The 22,764-nt window shown below is 48.4% G+C and overlaps 1 protein-coding gene across 1 annotated transcript in view; it reads left to right on the top strand.

The window, feature by feature from the left end:
* Nucleotides 1-21,595, top strand: part of LMF2 (lipase maturation factor 2) — a 73,668-nt gene extending 52,073 nt beyond the window's left edge. Inside the window, exons 11-14 of the mRNA XM_075345424.1 lie at nt 9,489-9,657; nt 16,995-17,106; nt 17,945-18,053; nt 19,683-21,595. Of these exons, the coding sequence (XP_075201539.1) occupies nt 9,489-9,657; nt 16,995-17,106; nt 17,945-18,053; nt 19,683-19,985 (693 nt within the window). The 3' untranslated portion in view covers nt 19,986-21,595. The remainder of the gene's footprint in view (nt 1-9,488; nt 9,658-16,994; nt 17,107-17,944; nt 18,054-19,682) is intronic.
* Nucleotides 21,596-22,764: the final 1,169 nt, after the last annotated feature.

The raw sequence follows: 22,764 nt of genomic DNA, 5'->3' as shown, positions 1-22,764 counted from the left end.
TGTACCTCATGTGCGGCTATGCTACCTGCAGGTTCCACCTACCCTCATTGTGTGCAATGCTCGGCCCCGGTGACACTCACTCAGCAGGAGCCTCAGCCACTGGTGGGACCCTCGGCCCAGTTGGAACCACCTGCTGCTACTGTCCAGGTAACAGGGACAGAGTTTGCAGTATTTGCTGACAAACTTTCTGAGTCTATGGATAGATGGTCTGCTAAGATACTAGAAGCTTTGCAGTCCAGACCGGTAACACAGGCCCCGGGCACTGTTCAATCATTGCCCCCAGGCCCCCCTCGGTTGGAGCAGCAAACTGCTCCTGGGGCGACTCATAGGTCCCACGATGAGGACTCCGACACGGACCGCAGTCCCAGACCGGCTAAGCGGGCTCGCTGGGAGCTTCCCTCGACTTCATCTCACTGTTCAGGGTCTCAGCATGAGGACTCTCTAGAGGATGAAGCGGATGTGGCAGATCAGGACTCTGATCCTGACACGGCTCTCAACCTTGATACACCTGAGGGGGACGCCATAGTAAATGACCTTATAGCGTCCATCAATCAGGTGTTAGAACTTTCTCCTCCAGCTCTTCCGATTGAGGAGCCAGTTTCCCAGCAGGAGAAATTCCGCTTTAGGTTTCCCAAACGTACACTGAGTGCGTTTCTTGATCACTCCGACTTCAGGGATACAGTCGAGAAACACCGAGCTTTTCCGGATAAGCGCTTTACTAAGCGCCTTAATGACACACGTTACCCCTTCCCCCCCTGACGTAGTCAAGGGTTGGGCTCAGTGTCCCAAGGTGGATCCTCCAGTCTCTAGACTGGCGGCTAGATCCATAGTTGCAGTGGAAGATGGTGCATCTCTCAAGGATGCCACTGACAGGCAGATAGAGCTCCTGATGAAATCCATCTATGAAGCTATAGGCGCGTCCTTTGCTCCGGCATTCGCAGCCGTCTGGGCACTCCAAGCTATCTCAGCTTGTCAGTCTGAGATTAATGCAGTCACACGTGCCTCTACTCCGCAGGTTGTGTCCTTAACCTCTCAGGCGTCGGCGTTTGCGTCCTACGCCATGAATGCTGTCCTGGACTCTGCGAGCCGTACGGCGGTAGCATCCGCCAATTCAGTGGCAGTCCGCAGGGCCATGTGGCTACGTGAATGGAAGGCAGACTCTGCTTCCAAAAAGTTCTTAACCGGTTTGCCATTTTCTGGCGACCGCCTGTTTGGCGAGCGATTGGATGAAATCATTAAACAATCCAAGGGAAAGGACTCGTCCTTACCCCAGTCCAAACCAAACATACCTCAACAACGGAAGGTACAATCGAGGTTTCGGTCCTTTCGGCCCTCAGCCAGGTCTCAATTCTCCTCGTCCAACAGGCCACAGAAAGGTCAGAGGAACTCTGATTCATGGCGGTCTAAGTCACGTCCTAAAAAGACCGCCGGAGGAACCGCTCCCAAAGCGGCCTCCTCATGACTTTCGGCATCCCCAAACCGCATCCTCGGTCGGTGGCAGGCTCTCCCGCTTTTGCGACGCCTGGTTGCCACATGTCCAAGACCGATGGGTGAGAGACATTCTGTCTCACGGTTACAGGATAGAGTTCAGCTCTCGTCCTCCGACTCGTTTCTTCAGAACATCTCCGCCCCCCGAGCGAGCCGATGCTCTTCTTCAGGCGGTGAGCACTCTGAAGGCAGAAGGAGTGGTGATCCCTGTTCCCCTTCAGCAACGGGGTCACGGTTTTTACTCCAACTTGTTTGTGGTACCAAAAAAGGACGGATCTTTCCGTCCCGTTCTGGACCTCAAACTGCTCAACAGACACGTGAAAACCAGGCGAATCAGGGAATCCCTCCGCTCCGTCATCGCCTCGATGTCCCAAGGAGACTTCCTAGCATCAATCGACATCAGGGATGCTTATCTCCACGTGCCGATTGCACCAGAGCATCAGCGCTTCCTGCGTTTCGCCATTGGGGACGAACATCTTCAGTTCGTGGCACTGCCTTTCGGCCTGGCGACAGCCCCACGGGTATTCACCAAGGTCATGGCAACAGTGGTAGCAGTCCTACACTCTCAGGGACACTCGGTGATCCCTTACTTAGATGATCTTCTTGTCAAGGCCCCCTCTCGAATGGCATGCCAACACAGCCTGAACATTGCTCTGGAAACTCTCCAGAGATTCGGTTGGATCATCAATTTCCCAAAGTCAACATTGACACCGACTCAATCGCTGACATATCTCGGGATGGAGTTTCATACTCTCTCAGCGATAGTGAAGCCTCCGCTGGACAAACAGCGTTCACTACGGACAGGGGTGCAATCTCTCCTTCGAGACCAGTCGCACCCCTTGAGGCGCCTCATGCACTTCCTAGGGAAGATGGTGGCAGCAATGGAGGCAGTTCCATTTGCGCAGTTTCATCTGCGTCCACTCCAATGGGACATTCTCCGCAAGTGGGACAGGAAGTCGACGTCCCTCGACAGGAACGTCTCCCTTTCTCGGGCGACCAAGGCATCCCTTCAGTGGTGGCTTCTTCCCACTTCCTTGTCGAAGGGGAAATCATTCCTGCCCCCATCCTGGGCTGTGGTCACGACGGACGCGAGTCTGTCAGGGTGGGGAGCGGTCTTCCTCCACCACAGGGCTCAGGGTACCTGGACTCAGCCAGAGTCCTCCCTTCAGATCAATGTTCTGGAGATAAGGGCAGTGTATCTAGCCCTAAAGGCGTTCCAGACGTGGCTGGAAGGCAGGCAGATCCGAATTCAGTCGGACAACGCCACGGCGGTGGCATACATCAACCACCAAGGCGGCACACGCAGTCGTCAAGCCTTCCAAGAAGTTCGGCGGATTCTGCTGTGGGTGGAAGCCACAGCCTCCACCATCTCCGCAGTTCACATCCCGGGCGTAGAAAACTGGGAAGCAGACTTTCTCAGTCGCCAGGGCATGGACGCAGGGGAATGGTCTCTTCACCCGGACGTGTTTCAAGAGATCTGTTGCCGCTGGGGAACGCCGGACGTCGACCTAATGGCGTCCCGGCACAACAACAAGGTCCCGGCATTCATGGCACGGTCTCAAGATCACAGAGCTCTGGCGGCAGACGCCTTAGTTCAGGATTGGTCGCAGTTTCGACTGCCTTATGTATTTCCTCCTCTGGCACTGCTGCCCAGAGTGTTACGCAAGATCAGGTCCGACTGCCGCCGCGCCATCCTCATCGCCCCAGACTGGCCGAGGAGGTCGTGGTACCCGGATCTGTGGCATCTCACGGTGGGTCAACCGTGGGCACTACCAGACCGACCAGACTTGCTGTCTCAAGGGCCATTTTTCCATCTGAATTCTGCGGCCCTCAACCTGACTGTGTGGCCATTGAGTCCTGGATCCTAGCGTCTTCAGGGTTATCTCAAGAGGTCATTGCCACTATGAGACAGGCCAGGAAACCAACGTCCGCCAAGATCTACCACAGGACGTGGAGGATCTTCTTATCCTGGTGCTCTGATCAGGGTTTTACTCCCTGGCCATTTGCCTTACCCACTTTTCTGTCCTTCCTTCAATCCGGAATGGAAAAGGGTTTGTCGCTCGGCTCTCTTAAGGGACAAGTCTCGGCGCTCTCTGTGTTTTTTCAAAAGCGTCTAGCCAGGCTTCCGCAGGTACGCACGTTCCTGCAGGGGGTTTGCCACATAGTCCCTCCTTACAAGCGTCCGCTAGAACCCTGGGATCTGAACAGGGTGCTAACGGCTCTTCAGAAACCACCTTTCGAGCCAATGAGAGATATTTCTCTTTCACGCCTTTCGCAGAAGGTGGTCTTCCTAGTGGCAGTCACATCACTTCGGAGAGTGTCTGAGCTAGCTGCTCTGTCATGCAAAGCCCCCTTCCTGGTGTTTCACCAGGACAAGGTGGTTCTGCGTCCGGTTCCGGAGTTTTTCCCTAAGGTGGTATCCCCTTTTCATCTCAATCAGGATATCTCCTTACCTTCTTTTTGCCCTCATCCAGTTCACCAATGCGAAAAGGATTTGCACTTGTTAGATCTAGTGAGAGCACTCCGGCTCTACATTTCCCGCACGGCGCCGCTCGGATGCGCTCTTTCTCCTTGTCGCTGGCCAGCGTAAATGGTCGCAGGCTTCCAAGTCAACCTTGGCCCGATGGATCAAGGAACCAATTCTTGAAGCCTATCGCTCTTCTGGGCTTCAGGTTCCTTCAGGGCTGAAAGCCCATTCTACCAGAGCCGTGGGTGCGTCCTGGGCTTTGCGGCACCAGGCTACGGCTCAGCAGGTGTGTCAGGCGGCTACCTGGTCGAGTCTGCACACTTTCACGAAACACTATCAGGTGCATACCTACGCTTCGGCAGATGCCAGCCTAGGTAGGCGAGTCCTTCAGGCGGCGGTTGCCCACCTGTAGGAATGGGGCCGTTTTACGGCTCTTTTAACGAGGTATTCTTTTACCCACCCAGGGACTGCTTTTGGACGTCCCAATTGTCTGGGTCTCCCAATGGAGCGACAAAGAAGAAGGGAATTTTGTTTACTTACCGTAAATTCCTTTTCTTCTAGCTCCAATTGGGAGACCCAGCACCCGCCCCTGTTCCCTTCGGGCTGTTGTTCTTTGTGTACACATGTTGTTCATGTTGAATTGTTCTTTTGGTTCATGGTTTCAGTTCTCCGAACATCCTTCGGATTGAATTTACCTTAGACCAATTTATAAGTTTCCTCCTTCCTGCTTTTGCACCAAAACTGAGGAGCCCGTGATGCACGGGGGGGTGTATAGGCAGAGGGGAGGGGTTTACACTTTTTAAAGTGTAATACTTTGTGTGGCCTCCGGAGGCAGAAGCTATACACCCAATTGTCTGGGTCTCCCAATTGGAGCTAGAAGAAAAGGAATTTACGGTAAGTAAACAAAATTCCCTTCTTTGCAACCTGTACCTCTTGTGTGGCTATGTTACCTGCAGGTTCCACCTACCCTCACTGTGAGCAATGCTCGACCCCTGTTGCACTTGCTCAGCCGGAGCCTCGGGCACTAGTGGGCCCCTCGGCTCAGGCAGACCCTCCTGCTTCCCCTGTCCAGGCGGCAGGGACAGAGTTTGCAGTTTTTGCTGAGAAACTCTCTGAGTCGCTTTCACAATCCATGGCTCAGTCTATGGACAAATGGTCTGCCAAGCTACTAGAAGCCTTGCAGTCCAGACCGGTCCTTACACAGGCCCCGGGCACTGTTGAATCATCGCCTCCAGGCCCCTCTCGGTCTGCGCCGCAGCGTGCTCCCGGGGTGGCCCCTAGGTCTCACGTGGAGGACTCCGGCACGGACCACAGTCCCAGACCGGCTAAGCGGGCTCGCTGGGAATCTTCCCCGACTTCCTCACGCTGCTCGGGGTCTCAGCTTGAGGACTCTCTGGAGGATGAGGCGGACGTCGCAGCTCAGGGCTCTGACCCTGACGTTGCTCTCAATCTTGATACACCTGAAGGGGACGCCATAGTAAATGACCTTATAGCGTCCATCAACCAGGTGCTAGATCTTTCTCCCCCACCTCCACCTATAGAGGAGTCGGCTTCGCAGCAGGAGAAACACCAGTTTAGGTTTCCCAAACGTACACGGAGTGCGTTTTTCGATCACTCTAACTTCAGAGATGCTGTCCAGAAGCACAGAGCATTTCCGGACAAGCGCTTTACTAAGCGCCTTAATGACACACGTTACCCCTTCCCCTCTGACGTAGTTAAGGGTTGGGCTCAATGTCCCAAGGTGGATCCTCCAGTCTCTAGACTGGCGGCTAGATCTGTAGTATCAGTTGCAGATGGCTCATCGCTCAAGGATGCCACTGACAGGGAGATAGAGCTCCTGGTGAAATCCATCTATGAAGCCACAGGCGCGTCTTTTGCCCCGGCCTTTGCAGCCGTGTGGGCACTCCAAGCTATCTCAGCTTGTCTGTCTGAGATTAATGCGGTCACACGTACCTCTGCTCCGCAAGTTGCGTCTTTGACTTCTCAGGTGTCGGCTTTTTCGTCCTACGCCATGAACGCCGTCCTGGACTCTGCTAGCCGTACAGCGGTAGCATCCGCTAATTCGGTGGCAGTCCGCAGGGCCATGTGGCTACGCGAATGGAAGGCAGACTCTGCTTCCAAGAAGTTCTTAACCGGTTTGCCGTTTTCTGGCGACCGATTGTTTGGCGAACGATTGGATGAAATTATTCAGGAATCCAAGGGAAAGGACTCGTCCTTACCCCAGTCCAAACCGAAGAGACCTCAGCAACTGGACCTCAAACTGCTCAACAGGCATGTGAGCACCAGAAGGTTTCGGATGGAATCTCTCCACTCGGTCATCGCTTCGATGTCACAAGGAGACTTCCTAGCATCAATCGACATCAAGGATGCTTATCTCCATGTGCCGATCGCACCCGAGCATCAACGCTTCCTGCGTTTCGCCATCGGGGACGAACACCTTCAGTTCGTGGCACTGCCTTTCGGCCTGGCGACAGCCCCACGGGTCTTCACCAAGGTCATGGCATCCGTTGTGGCGGTCCTACACTCTCAGGGCCACTCGGTGATCCCTTACTTAGACGATCTCCTAGTCAGGGCACCCTCCCGGGTGGCGTGTCAACACAGCCTGACCGTCGCTCTGGAGACTCTCCAGTGGTTCGGGTGGATCATCAACTTCCCAAAGTCCAAGTTGACACCGACCCAATCACTGACTTACCTCGGGATGGAGTTTCATACTCACTCAGCGGTAGTCAAGCTACCGCTGGACAAACAGCTTTCGCTGCAGACAGGGGTGCAATCTCTTCTTCGGGGCCAGTCACACCCCTTGAGGCGCCTCATGCACTTCCTGGGGAAGATGGTGGCAGCAATGGAGGCAGTGCCCTTCGCGCAGTTTCATCTGCGCCCACTCCAATGGGACATTCTCCGCAAATGGGACAGGAGGTCGACGTCCCTCGACGGGAACGTCTCTCTTTCCCTTGCAGCCAAAACCTCTCTTCAGTGGTGGCTTCTTCCCACTTCTCTATCGCAGGGAAAATCCTTCCTGCCCCCATCCTGGGCTGTGGTCACGACGGACGCGAGCCTGTCAGGGTGGGGAGCGGTTTTTCTCCACCACAGGGCTCAGGGAACCTGGACTCCGATAGTCTTCCCTTCAGATAAATGTTCTGGAGATAAGGGCAGTGTATCTAGCCCTAAAGGCGTTCCATCGGTGGCTGGAGGGCAGGCAGATCCGCATACAGTCGGACAACGCCACGGCGGTCGCGTACATCAACCACCAGGGCGGCACGCGCAGCCGTCAAGCCTTCCAGGAAGTCCGGCGCATTCTGCTGTGGGCGGAGGCCACAGCCTCCACCATCTCCGCAGTTCACATCCCGGGCGTAGAAAACTGGGAAGCAGACTTTCTCAGTCGTCAGGGCATGGATGCGGGGGAATGGTCTCTTCACCCAGACGTGTTTCGAGAGATCTGTCGCCGCTGGGGAACGCCGGACGTCGATCTCATGGCGTCACGGCACAACAACAAGTTCCCGGCCTTTATGGCACGGTCTCAAGATCACAGAGCTTTGGCGGCGGACGCGTTAGTTCAGGATTGGTCGCAGTTTCGACTCCCTTATGTGTTTCCTCCTCTGGCGATGTTGCCCAGAGTGTTACGCAAGATCAGATCCGACTGTCGTCGCGCCATTCTCGTCGCTCCAGATTGGCCGAGGCGGTCGTGGTACCCGGATCTGTGGCATCTCACGGTGGGTCAGCCGTGGGCGCTTCCAGACCGCACAGACCTGCTGTCACAGGGCCCGTTTTTCCATCTGAATTCTGCGGCCCTCAACCTGACTGTGTGGCCATTGAGTCCTGGCTCCTAGCGTCGTCGGGTTTATCGCAGGATGTCATTGCCACTATGAGACAGGCCAGGAAACCAACGTCCGCCAAGATCTATTACAGGTCGTGGCGGATCTTCTTGTCCTGGTGCTCTGATAAGGGTTTTACTCCCTGGCCTTTTGCCTTACCCATTTTTCTTTCATTCCTTCAATCCGGAATGGACAAGGGTTTGTCACTCGGCTCTCTCAAGGGACAAGTATCGGCGCTCTCAGTATTTTTTCAAAAGCGCCTGGCAAGGCTTCCGCAGGTCCGCACGTTCCTGCAGGGAGTTTGCCACATAGTTCCACCCTACAAGCGTCCGCTGGAACCCTTGGACCTTAACAGGGTGTTAATGGCTCTTCAAAAACCACCTTTCGAGCCGCTGAGGGATGTTTCTTTATCACGTCTTTCGCAGAAGGTGGCTTTTCTTGTGGCAATTACCTCACTCCGAAGAGTGTCGGAGCTTGCAGCGCTGTCATGCAAATCCCCTTTCCTGGTTTTTCACCAGGATAAGGTGGTTCTGCGTCCTATCCCGGAGTTTCTCCCTAAGGTGGTATCTCCTTTTCATCTCAATCAGGATATCTCCTTACCGTTATTTTGCCCTCATCCAGTTCACCAGTGTGAAAAGGATTTGCATTCATTAGATCTAGTGAGAGCACTCCGGCTCTACGTGTCTCGCACGGCGCCCCTGCGCCGTTCAGATGCGCTCTTTGTCCTGGTCGCTGGCCAGCGTAAGGGTTCGCAGGCTTCCAAGTCAACTTTGGCTCGGTGGATCAAGGAACCGATTCTTGAAGCCTACCGTTCTTCGGGGCTTCCTCTTCCTTCGGGGCTGAAAGCCCATTCTACCAGAGCCGTGGGTGCGTCCTGGGCATTGCGACACCGGGCTACGGCTCAGCAGGTGTGTCAGGCAGCTACCTGGTCTAGTCTGCACACCTTCACAAAACACGGTCAGGTGCATACCTATGCTTCGGCAGATGCCAGTCTAGGTAGGCGAGTCCTTCAGGCGGCGGTTGCCCACCTGTAGGAAGGGGTCGTTTTTCGGCTCTCTGTTATTGAGGTATTCTTTTACCCACCCAGGGACTGCTTTTGGACGTCCCAATTGTCTGGGTCTCCCAATGGAGCGACAAAGAAGAAGGGAATTTTGTTTACTTACCGTAAATTCCTTTTCTTCTAGCTCCTATTGGGAGACCCAGCACCCGCCCCTGTTTCCTTCGGGCTGTTTGTTCTTTTGTGTACACATGTTGTTCATGTTGAATTGTTCCTTTGGTTCATGGTTTTCAGTTCTCCGAACATCCTTCGGATTGAATTTACCTTAGACCAATTTAGAAGTTTCCTCCTTCCTGCTTTTGCACCAAAACTGAGGAGCCCGTGATGCACGGGAGGGTGTATAGGCAGAGGGGAGGGGTTACACTTTTTAAAGTGTAATACTTTGTGTGGCCTCCGGAGGCAGAAGCTATACACCCAATTGTCTGGGTCTCCCAATAGGAGCTAGAAGAAAAGGAATTTACGGTAAGTAAACAAAATTCCCTTCTTTTTGTACCTTTTTTCTTACCCTAACCATTATTTTTGTCATTGCTGTAGTAGAGGAGCTGTAACAAATGCTGACAGAATATTTAGAATTTAGCACCTAACTTATTTGCATGTACAATGCTGCTTTGATTCTGCTTGTTGTTTTTTTTTTTCAGATGTAGTTTTCTATTTTTGTCATTAGGAAATCCAGTTTATGTACAAGCCTGGGAATGTTAGTGCGCCTCCTCCAATAATCACACCTCATCAACCTCGGCTAGACTGGCAGATGTGGTTTGCTGCCCTCGGCCATCACACGCAAAGCCCATGGTTTACCAGCTTTGTTTATCGTCTTCTCCAGGGAAACAAAGATGGTAAGATATAGAGAAAGATGTGTTACATTTGTTGACATCAAGTAAGATTTGGTATCAGAGTAATTAGTAACACCTAATGTTTTTTTGGTTTTGTTTTTTTTGTTGGTTTTTGGTTTTTTTTCTGGGTTAGGTTTAGAACTATAGATTCCAGAGTAACTTATACAAAATAATTCTGGTATGAGGTTTAAAGAGGACCAGCCACCAGGATTTTGCATATTCACTAAAGACAGTGCCATACTTGCACTAGGATGCTGATTCCAGGCATACGTGTTGTAGAAAGATTGGCTGCTTGGTTGCAGAAGTATCGTTAATCAAAGTTGCAGAAATGCACTGCACTTTGACGAATGTAATGTGGGCGGGCCTCGGTGTAAAGTCCTCCTCCAGCTTCCTCTATGATGTGTCCTCCTTTTCTTTATTTGAATATCGCGCCACCATTACAGCAGCAATTGTGGCAGCGCGTACCCATTGACACGTTAATTCTGTCTTCATTAAAATGGCATGGGCTAACCACGATCGCTGACGCCATTTTATTTAAGACCCTGTGGTGAAGACTATGAGAAGCATTGGCACTTGCGCAGATTTTTTTTTAACATCTGCGCACATGCCTCTGCCGCTCATAGTCTTCACTGCAGTGTCTTTAATAAAACTGTGCCAGAGATTGCAGGTCACGCATACAGGTGTCTGCCTGCTGTTCCTTACACTAGGGACACAGCAGTTCTTGGAGTATTCCTATATAGAATAAAAAATTGGACAATTTATACACTGAATGTGTTAAAGATGTGTGATAACTAGTGATGGGCGGACCCATAGGTACCCATAATCGGCAGGTCCAATCGAGTGAAAAAAATAAACCCCGGTTCCAGCCCAGAATTGATCCCAGATATCTGCATGTACTCCAGTCCCCATATAACTCTATGGGTACTAAAATCTGGTACTTTAAAATAGTGGTAGAAGGATAAGAGCAGGAGCATTATACCTATCAGTCTCCCTTGCGGCTGTAACGCTTCTTCCGGGGTCACACATTATCTTTCTTCATCGTTCCTTTTGGGAGACCCAAACCATGGGTGTATAGCTTCTGCCTCCGGAGGACACACAAAGTACTACACTCAAACGTGTAGCTCCTCCCTCCGGGCTATATACACCCCCTGGATGACAATCTAACCAGTTCAATGCTTTGTGTTCAGGAGGGTCATGGCAGCAGTGGTTGCGCTTCTGCACCTCCAGGGGTTGGCAGTGATTCCTTACCTGGACGACCTTCTAGTCAAGGCCTCATCCAGTGCAGACTGCCAGCGGAGTGTCTCGCTCACTCTCGCCACGCTCGTTCAGTTCGGGTGGCTTGTCAACCTGCCCAAGTCCACTCTGACCCCGACCCAGGTACTTATGTACCTAGGGATGCAATTCGAGACTCTGCCGGCACTTGTCAAGTTGCCCTTAGTCAAACAGCAGTCCCTTCGTCTGGCGGTGCGCTCTCTGCTGAGGCACCGCCGTCATTCCATCAGGCACCTCATACAGGTGCTGGGTCAGATGGTGGCGTCAATGGAAGCGGTTCCCTTTGCCCAGTTCCATCTGCGTCCCCTGCAGCTGGACATTCTCCGCTGTTGGGACAAGCGGATCTCTTCCTTGCACAGGCTGGTGGCTCTGTCGCCACAGACCAGGAGCTCCCTTCAGTGGTGGCTTCGGCCCCTCTCTCTGTCACAGGGACGCTCCTTCCTGACTCCGTCCTGGGTGATCCTCACCACGGATGCCAGCCTCTCCAGTTGGGGAGCAGTATTTCTCCATCACCAAGCACAGGGCACTTGGACTCCGTCCGAATCAGCCCTCTCGATCAATGTGCTGGAGATCAGAGCTGTGTTTCTAGCTCTCCTAGCCTTTCACCACCTGTTGGCGAGCAGGCACATTCGAGTTCAGTCGGACAACGCGACAGCGGTTGCCTACATCAATCACCAGGGCGGGACTCGCAGCCGTCTGGCGATGTTGGAGGTTCTACGAATCCTCCAGTGGACGGAGGACTCCAAGTCCACCATATCAGCAGTCCACATCCCAGGCGTAGAAAACTGGGAGGCCGATTATCTCAGCCATCAAACCGTGGACAGCGGCGAGTGGGCCCTGCATCCGGCAGTGTTCAGATCTATCTGCCGCAAGTGGGGCACTCCGGAAGTGCATCTAATGGCTCCCGACACAACAACAAGGTTCTGGTTTACGTGGCTCGCTCCCACGATCCTCAAGCCTTCGCAGCGGACGCGCTGGTTCAGAATTGGTCCCAGTTCCGTCTGGCCTATGTGTTTCCCCCTCTAGCTCTCTTGCCCAGGGTTCTGCGCAAGATCAGAATAGAGGGCCGTCGGGTCATAATCATTGCTCCGGACTGGCCCAGGCGCGCTTGGTACCCAGACCTGCTCTGTCTGTCCGTAGAGGTGCCGTGGTATCTCCCGGACCGCCCAGACCTTCTCTCTCAAGGTCTGTTTTTCCGCCAGAATTCTGCGGCTCTCAGATTGACGGCGTGGCTCTTGAGTCCTGGATCCTGACGGCTTCAGGCATTCCCTCTGAGGTCATCTCCACTATGACTCAGGCTCGGAAGTCTTCTTCGGCCAAGATTTACCACAGGACTTGGAGGATTTTCCTGTCCTGGTGTCGCTCTTCCGACCATGCTCCTTGGCCATTCTCCTTGCCGACCATCCTGTCTTTTCTACAGTCCGGTCTACAGCTAGGACTGTCCCTCAATTCCCTCAAGGGACAGGTGTCGGCTCTGTCGGTATTGTTCCAGCGGCGTATCGCCCGACTGGCTCAGGTGCGCACCTTCATGCAGGGCGCATCTCACATCATTCCTCCTTACCGGCGGCCCTTGGATCCCTGGGACCTTAATCTGGTCCTCACGGCCTTACAGAAACCCCCCTTTGAGCCTCTCAGGGAGGTTCCTTTGTTTAGACTTTCACAGAAAGTTGTTTTTTCTAGTAGCCATAACTTCTCTCAGGAGAGTTTCTGATTTGGCTGCGTTCTCTTCGGAGTCCCCCTTTTTGGTGTTTCACCAAGACAAGGTGGTTCTTCGTCCGACTCCGGACTTTCTCCCTAAGGTGGTGTCTTCTTTCCACCTTAACCAGGACATTTCATTACCTTCTCTTTGTCCGGCCCCTGTGCATCGCTTTGAGAAGGCGTTGCATTCCTTAGATTTGGTGCGGGCGCTCCGAATCTATGCGTCACGCACCGCCGTTTTTAGGCGGTGCACCTCACTTTTTGTGCTAACCACTGGTCAGCGCAAGGGTCTCGCTGCTTCTAAACCGACCCTAGCTCGTTGGATTAGGTCGGCTATCACCGATGCCTACCAGTGTTCTCAGGTGCCCCCTCCGCCAGGGATTAAGGCGCACTCGACCAGAGCTGTCGGTGCCTCCTGGGCTTTCAGGCACCAGGCTACGGCTCAGCAGGTTTGTCAGGCTGCCACTTGGTCCAGTCTGCACACTTTTTCGAAGCACTACCAAGTGCATGCTCATGCTTCGGCAGATGCGAGCTTGGGCAGACGCATTCTTCAGGCGGCTGTCGCCCATTCGTGAAGTTAGGTTTTGTCTACTTCTCAGTTTGGTTTATTTCCCACCCAGGGACTGCTTTGGAACGTCCCATGGTTTGGGTCTCCCATAAGGAACGATGAAGAAAAAGAGAATTTTGTTTGCTTACCGTAAATTCTTTTTCTTATAGTTCCGACATGGGAGACCCAGCACCCTCCCTGTTGCCTGTTGGCAGTTTTTTGTTCCGTGTGTTTTCACCGGCTGTTGTTAGTAGACAGAGTTCCGGTTTTTCCGAGTTTTACTCTATCTCTACTTATGGGTGAATGTCCTCCTTCAGCTTTTGCACTGAACTGGTTAGATTGTCATCCAGGGGGTGTATATAGCCCGGAGGGAGGAGCTACACGTTTGAGTGTAGTACTTTGTGTGTCCTCCGGAGGCAGAAGCTATACACCCATGGTTTGGGTCTCCCATGTCGGAACTATAAGAAAAAGAATTTACGGTAAGCAAACAAAATTCTCTTTTTCATGCATATGCACTGCCTCCCCCACCCACAGGCAGTCCCGACATCTTTGATTAGTTACAGTCATACAGCGCTCCCACCCTGATTAACATAGTGTCTGAATGCTTGCAAATGCACACGCTGTGTGTGTATGTATGTTGGTGTAAAAATAAATGAAAAAAATTGGCATACGGTCCCCCCATATTGTGATACCCAGCACAGATAAAGCATACGGCTACAGGCTGCAGCCCCCAGCCGTGAGCTTACCTTGGTTGTGTATCAAAATAAGAGGGACCGCATGCAGATTTTTTTTTAATCACTTAAGGAGTTAAAAATGGCGTTCAGTCTCCCCATCCAGCCCCAGTTTTGATACCAGACCATGATGGAGATGACAGCTGGGGGCTGGTATTCTCAAGCTGGGGAGACTTATGGTTATTGGGCCACTCAAGCTTATAAATAGCAGCCTGTGGCTGCCCAGAATTGTCACATCCATTTGGTGCAACAATACCGGAACTTTACTCAGCTCATCTCGATTGCTCTGGTTCAGTGGCAGTCTGGGTAATAAGGGGTTAATGACAGCTCACTGCTGCTACTTAGCCTTAGATTAGTAATGTGAGGTGTCTATGACCCCTCCCATATTACTCATTTATAAGTGAAAATAAGACACAGAAAAAATCTGTCTGAAATAAAATTAAAAAAAAAAACCTCTTTCTCCAATTTATTAATCACGAAAACACCCAGTTCCGACATAATCCACACAAGGTCCCAAGATGATTTTAGCTCTGCTACATTACTGAAGAACATGTCCGCACGCTGTGGCTTCAGGCAAAGAATGACTGAGCCACAGCGATAAGCGGTGATGTCACTCAGTTAATTTGGGGTCACAGCAGGAGGTTCCCATGGTACTCTACCTGTGACTGCAGGTAATCAGACCTCAGGTGACCTCCTTTAACTCAGTGCCCTCACTAAAAGTGTGGTCACAGCGTTCACAGACCTGCATCTTGTGGCAGAAAACTGTGGGTATTTTTTTAGCAAAGAGATGCAGATTTGGTGCTGAAACGTCTACACCATATTCCTGCACCAAATCTGCATCTCGTGGCAAAAAAATTGCATCAAAACCGCATGCGTTTTGTCTAGCACAAAAATAGTTTTGATGCTGTTTTGGTGTGATTTTCTGCCAGGAGGTGCACATTTGGTGCTGAAATCTGGTGCATACATTTCAGCAGCAAATTTGCATCTCCTGGCAGAAAATCACACTGAAACGGCGTCAAAACCATTTTTGTGTACATTTGGCCAAGAGATGCAGATTTGTAGTTGAAATTTTTACACCATACTCCTGCACAAAATCTGCATCTACTGGCTAATAATCTCATCACTATTGCATCAAAACCGCACCTTGTTTGGATTCGGGTTTTTTGTTGTTTTTTTTTTGCTACAAGATGCATATTTGGTTCAGAAATGTAGTGTATTAATTTCAGCACCAAATCTGCATCTCTTGGCAAAAAAGTGCGGAGGAGATGCAGGTCTGTGAACTCAATGACCTCACCTGATTTGAGGTCACTGAGTTTAATGAGGTCACGTGAGGTCAGATTACCTGTGGTCACAGGTGGAGGATCGTGGGAACCTCCTGCTGTGACCGCAAATAAACTCAGTGAGCTCACTGCTCATCGCTGTGGCTCAGTCATTCTCTGCTGAAGCACACACTGTGTGGTCAACTTCTGTGCGCGTTGTGACTTCAGTAAGATAGCACAGCCAGGATTGTCGTGGAAGATTGTGTGGATTACATCGGAACTAGGCGTTTGGGGGGTTAAAGAGAACTTGTCAATAAACAGTTTATAAAACAAAGAAAAAAGAGAACCTGTCTTGTGCAATATGCACCCAGAACTACGAGCAGTTCTGGATGCGTATTGATAATCCCTGCCTAACCATCCCTGTATACACTAGCATAGATGGAGACCTCTAGAAAAAGTATTTCTAAAGTTCTTTTATCGTATGCTAATGAGTGAGGGGAGAAGTCCCCTGTGTGTTAGTTCCCCTGGCTAGTCGGCTTCATTAGCATATTAGTACGCCTCTGTGGGCGTGCTAACATGCTAATGAATGCACAGCGTCAGAGGATGATATCAGTCCGTTGCCATCGCGTCCGGTGCTGGATTTTTTTCTGTTTTATTTCTATTGACTTACAGATTAATACTGGAGTGTGGGTCTCATAAACCCCTTTCATTACTAATCAAGGACTTAGTGGCAGCTGTGAGATGTCAGTAACTCCTTATTACCCTGATTACCAGGGCAATCAGAATGAGCCTGGTAAAGTTCCGGGATTGATGCATTTAATGAATGCAACAATCCTGTGCGGCTGCAGGCTCTTATTTTTAGGTGAGGGTGCCCAAAAAACATTGGTCTCCCCAGCCTGAGAACACCAGCCCCTAACTGTCGCGTTTATCATGGCTGGGTATCAAAATTGGGGGAGACCGCACGGTTTTTGTTTGTTTTTTGTTTTTGTTTTTTGTTTTTGTTTTTTTTTTTTAAAAAAAAAAAAAAAGCTGCATGTGGTCCTTCTTATTGTGATGCACAGCCTGTAGCTGTATGCTTTATCTGCGCTGGGTAGAACCTATGCCATTTTTTTTTTTTTTTTAAAAAAAACAATATTCATACACAGACAGCGTGTGCGATTACAAGCAGTCATACACGCTGTCACTCAGGGTGGGGGTGCTGTGACCATATGTGAGACTGGTAAGTATAATGCGCCTGCTTCCCCCCCCCTTCACCCTTACCCTTAATTTAAAACAAAAAAAGTTGCCGGATGCAGATACATACCCAGAGTGTCCTCGTCTGCAGCTGATCGCTACTATTAGCTGTTCTCCACTCCTGTTGTGACCGTGCGCGCTCCCGAGAGAGTTGAAGAAGCGAGGGCGCATGCGCCGCCCTCTGAGCCGCAAGACTAGAATAACAGGGTCTTCACAAAGATGGCGCCGGAGATAAGCGCTATGCGGCCAACTCCAACGCCATCTTAGGGACGAAAAAGATGAATAGTAACATTAGCATAGAGAACAGAGAGGGTGGAACAACGGGCAGGGGTGCAGGAATCCATATGAATACCCACCCAGAGATTATCTGCTGCGTTGCAATTGTCACTCAAGAAGCTGATGATTTTATAAACTTTACTTTCTTGGAGTTGAAAGCCTAAACATCCGAGCTGACCACTACAGGTATGTAGATAAGCAGCCTGATAGTGCCAGTATAGCACTGGCTTTATCTTATATACGAAAATCCTGATGATTGGTTCCCTTTAACCAAAAAAACCATTGTGTGATCTGAGCCTAACACAGTATGTTTTATTTTATCAGTGATACGGCTGGTGCAGAATGATGAGTCCCTATATCCTTTCAACTCTAATCCTCCTCTTTATATACGAGCCCAATTATACAAGTACTGGTACACAGAGGTTGATCAGACAGGGTGAGTATTATTTGTAGAATAGCAGTTCATTACTTTATTACTTTTTAAAATAAGGCATCAGTAGAAACCCTACTTGTTTCCAAATTGTATCATATTTTGCCTCTTTACTATAACTGTGTCAAAATTATATCCCTTTGTTTAAAAAGAACCTGTGAGCACGATTTTGTAAAATAAGGCCATGGTTGTAATGGCGCTGTAATGCAGATTAAATTGATGCATTTGGTGAAGAAATCCGCTTGGTTGTTCTTCTTTGATCAGCATATGAAGTTTTCGAATAATTAGATTTCAGTGCACAGGGGCTGGACTGTGAACTAGGTCTTCTCCTCTCTGTCTGATTCCCCAGCCCCTTCACCTGCCCCTGGACTGTGAATAACATGTCACTGCTGAGAATTCAAACAGAGGAGGCAGGCAGACAAGGTGAGGAATCACAGACAGGGAGGAGAAGATCCAGTGCACAGTCCCGCCCCTGTGCCCCAAAATCTAATTGGCAGAAAGAAAACATCAAAAGTTGATTAAAGAAGAACCACAAAGCAGAATTTTTCACCAAAGCTGTCAATTTAATCAGTATAACAGCGCCACTAATACCATGTCTTTAATAACTTACATTACACAATTGTGCTGACAGGTTCTCTTTAAATACCTAAGCTTCAGGGTTATCTTAAAATTTTGGTCACCTCAGATATTCAAGTGCAACTCCGAAGATTTTGAGAGTGCCTCCTTATATGTTCTTTTGCTGGATTTGTTTTGTCAAGCCTTCACTTTCTACAGTTACTGAAGTCTGCAAGTTTTTACTCAGATTATACCCAATTGGTAACGTCTTATTCTTTTCTTTTTCCAGGCACTCTCCTAGTAACTGGTGGCGTCGACGTCACGTAGAAGAATTTTATCCAGTGGTATTCCTAGGAGACCACACTCTAGAATCTCTTCTAAACCAATATGGCTTAAAGGTTAGTAATTATACAGTGAAGCCTCTCTCTTGGAGAAGACCACCCCACATACAAACCATATTGCCTGGGACACTATTGCAGTTCCACCTTCTGTTAAGCATAATAGCCATCTGCTTTGAGAAGAACACTGTTCAATGCACTATTTAGTTGTCACCTAAAACATGTTTTACTGTATTTAGGTTAGACCTACTTGAAGGCTCAGTGGACCTTGCATCATAGGAAAATGTTAATTACAATCTAGAGTTGTCTTTTTTTTTTTTTTTTAAGGAGATAATATTGATAACTGGGGGTGGATATGCTGATATTATTACATTAAATTTAGACTTCCTTACCTAAATAGTGAGGAGTAGGGTACATACACACTTAAAGGGAACCAACCAGCAGGTTTTTGCACTATAAACTAAAGGCTTTGCCATAATGGCGCTAAGATGCTGATTACAATGATACCATTAGTTGAGAAATCTGAGGCTTTATTGCAGAGCAATCTTTGTCCAAACTTTCCAAAATTATGTAATTTGTGCACAGACTTGAATATCAAGGCAGTACTTTCTGGTTCGAGTCCTCGGTTATCATTCCGTCTTACTGCCTCCTTTTCTTTATTTAAATTTCACGCCGTCACCATTGCCACTGTTGACTGCGCATTGCTATTGGGACATTGTCTACAATAAAATGGCTCCAGAATCTGCAAATTTAAATAAAGAAAAGGAGGCAAGGCAAGAGGAGGAATGATAAAAGAGGACCCGACCCACAAAGTCTCTCCCGGTACTCATGCCTGTGCACAAATTAAGTCATTTTGGAAAGTTTGCACATAGATTGCTCTGCAATAAAGCCTCGGTTTTCTTATCTAAAGCTATCATTTTAATCAGCACCTTAGCGTTATTATGGCACTGCCTCTAGTTTATAGAGCAGAAACCTGCTGGTTGGTTCCTTTTAAGTTATGTTGGACTTGCGATGAGAAAGCTTAGGGATTTATGCAACAAGCACCCATGAGCCGTCATTTACCCAACAGAAGCCAGATGCGTAATCTTTTTCCTCAGCTTGGTCAGTGTGTATGTCTATACAGAGTATAAAATATAGATGGATTCAGTAAAAATATTCAGTTTTTATTTATACATAATAACACCAAGTGCAGCAACCAGACCTGAAACTAGATTCCATTGTGCTAGGATTATGCTCATGTTTGTTTGCCAGTGTCAAGGTTCCGGTGGCCACTCTGACTCAGCAGTATTTGTTTTTGCCTTGGAAAGTTTACTTCTTTATGGTCCATTAGTATTGTAGGGACATATTTAGTGATGACGTATTACCAAGTGATTAAATACACAAATTTTAAAGGGGTTTTCTGGTCAGTATATACTGATGACCGCTCCTTAGGTGTTCTGTTCTGCCTAACTTCGTTAATCAGCGTCTTCATTATTTATCCTTTTTTTATTTTTAATTCAGTTACCTCTGCCGGTGCTTCTAACAGCTGATCTGTGGAAGTGCTAGGTGTTCGACTAATAACCTATCCTAAGGAGAGGCCATCAATACATTTTTAGCGGACAACTTCTGATCACATAATCTAATGTCATATCTTTTGATGTATCTTTTTATCTATATTTATTTTATATTTTTTCCCCTTCACTTCTTCAGGATAAGCCTACTCCTCGACGGTCGGTGGATGCTCCCCTTCCATCAACCCTCAGGTTTATACGAGACATTTTACGGCCATATCCTGCACCATTACTACTGTATTCCATTCTTATTACATTAGCTGTCATCTTTTCTTTGCAAGCTTTATTTGGCAGAGGTACTCGGCCTGGAGTCCCAAAGCAGCGGAGTCACACAAAACCGCCGAGTGACAAGAAGAAGCAGAAAGAGTCCAGTAGACAAGGAGAGTCTGGGGGCTCTGGGCGGGAATCTGGTCACAATAACAAGAGACGTGAGAAGAGTTAATGACTGCATAAGGGGCCTGAGACTGTCATTCCACCTGGCACAACCGTCCGTAAACAGAGTATGTGGCTGAGAACATGCCACTACTTCATTACACTGGTGGAACTTCATTCTATTCAACATTCTCCGTGGTAATCATTGCAGCAATTGATGGTAATTACAGTTAGTCTTCCTCAGAGAGATGGTGGATCCATGACCACTGCTTTATGAATTTAGAATGCGCCACCTCTCTTCGGTTTTTAAACCCGATTTTATTAGATGTTTAGCATTTCAACAATTTGCATAAGCTAGTATTTACTTCTCTTCCTCCCCCCTCCTCCATCATCCCAAGAATTATATGGTGGTCTTGAATTAGCATGACCAAAATTGATGCAGAATTCTAAATATAGTGATGCTTGTTACATCTATTGTCTGCCCCTTTTGCATCAGATATTAATTATGCTTCAAAAATTCTCGCAGTTGTGGTGAATGCAAAGATCATGTTTCGTTTACTGCAATTCAGGCTAAATATGTGAAAATTTGACGCTTCGACATTAAACGTCGGCCAGAAACTCTCCAATTTATTGGAAAGTGCATATGCAGAATATTTCCAAAAATACAATTACAAGGGGCTTGTCCGCCTTTTTATATATATTTTTTTCTTAAATTCATGTATTTTGGTTTAAAAATCATTTTTGAAATTGAGTTTCATAAAAAAATATCAGTCTATTGCTGGCTGCAGAAGTAGTTATAGGGAACCTGTCACCGGATGTTGATAATACTCATCTAACGGTCGGTGTGGAGCAGACTGGTTGGATGGGCATCTCTGTTCTCCGCGTCCGCGCCTCCTCTTTCGGCCATATTTATCCTCTTTCTTCTGAAACTAGTGTGGATGACGCGTTCTACGTCATACACACAAGCCGACATTGAGGTCCTGTGCAGGCGCACTTTGATCTGCCGTGACACCGCGTCATCCACACTAGCTTCAGAAGGAGGACCAAGATGGCCGAAAGGAGGCGCGGATCTGACAAGTCTGCTCCGAACTGACCGTTAGGTGACTATTATAAACATCCGGTGACAGGTTCCCTTTAACTGAGAATACGTCACGTCAGCCTGCTATTATGGCCTGATGAAGATTTTGTAACGGTTTTATCTGTCTTTTTCTAAGCTCTTCTCCGCTGCTTTATGACCATATTGAAGTTGAATGTACAGGGAAAAAAATAACCTGTAAAAGCCAATACGTGCAACACTTTAATGAAACCGAGTTACAAAAATTATTTCTAGCCCCAAGTACACACAAGCTTAAGGAAAAAAAACAAAAACCAAAGACCCCCCCCCCCCCTTTCCCCATTAAATCTGCATGCTCATCATATTGTCAGGACATCTTTACTGTATGTATAAGCTTGTCTTTCAAGTAGCCATGCTCCTTTTTTTTTTAAGTGCCTTAATGATTACAAGTGTGAATCTGTCAACCTTAAGTGCCTTTGTTACATATGGCTTTGTCACAAGTTTGCGGGTAAAATCTAAACAGTAAATTCTGTCTTACTTTATATAGGTGTGCCATGCTACTGTTCACATATATGGATACTTTGTGCTTTTGTCTCTTTTATAAATCATTTTGTGTTTAAAGAAAACGGTTGACACAGAATTGTTTGTTACTAGATAAGAGGTTAAAAAGAACAAGCAAACCATAATAGCTATTAAGCGTGGGCCTATTTGGTGACTCTCGGGTGACTCTGGGAAATAGTGTGTGCTTCCACGATTTATGCAGATGAAATATCTGTAAGGTGCTGTAGTCTTCATATCTGTACTGGTGACTGGTTCCCATTCAGGTTAGATAAAAATTAGAGATGAAGGGATCGCTGCATACAACAGTAGTCCTAGTCAACAGGCAGATCCAACTCTGGCCATGGCAGGAGCGCCGCTAAATTCCTTACCCTCAGGGATCTCAAGCTCGGCTTATTATTATTCAGATTGGCAGACGTCCTCTGTGTGGTGTGCCAGTGAGTAAATTTGCGCAACTCCTGGCCATGGCCAGAGACTACTGACCTGGACCATGGGCCGAAGTCGCACGAAGAGATCCGCTCATCCATCTTCATCATCATCAGTGAAATAAAAATTGTACTTTAGATACTTCTAAGAGATGTTTCACAGGTTTTTTTATCATTAGGTCCTTTAAAGGAGGTAGTAACCATCTATGAAACCCTTACTTGCCCAACAATCATGACTTTACTGTAATTTCTTATTAAAATCTTGTTTTGAAATGAGTGTATTTTTTTTTTGTTTTTCCTAAAATTACTTTGTAAAGATGGCAAATTTTCAATGGAGTCTGCAGTTTTTACTAGCAATTACGATTATATTCTGTACTACTTAAAGGGAATCTGTCAGCAGAATTTTGTTATGTAATTGAGGATAGCATGATGTAGGGGTTAAAGGGAACCGGTCAGGTGTAATATGCACCCAGAACCACGAGCAGTTCTGGGTGCATATTGCTAATCTCTGCCTAACCGTCCCTGTATCTAGTAGCATGGATAAAGAGATCTTTAGAAAAAGTATTTCTAAAGATTTCTGAATACCCAGCTTGACCGGAAGTGCCCGGCGTTCAGAAGCGCGAACACAGGTACGCGCGTCACCACTGGTGATGCTGAATTAAATAGCATGTTAGTACACCCCTGTGGGCATACTAGCATGCTAAGAGGGTGGACTAGTCGGGGATATAACGCCCTTGGCACTAGTCCCCGTGCTCATTAGCATAAGAGAAAAGATCTTTAGAAATATTTTTTCTAATGATCCCTTTATGCTA

This window comes from Anomaloglossus baeobatrachus, chromosome 4 (assembly GCF_048569485.1).
Source record: "Anomaloglossus baeobatrachus isolate aAnoBae1 chromosome 4, aAnoBae1.hap1, whole genome shotgun sequence".
Classification (NCBI taxonomy): domain Eukaryota; kingdom Metazoa; phylum Chordata; class Amphibia; order Anura; family Aromobatidae; genus Anomaloglossus; species Anomaloglossus baeobatrachus.
This window is presented reverse-complemented; position numbering and strand designations above follow the sequence as displayed.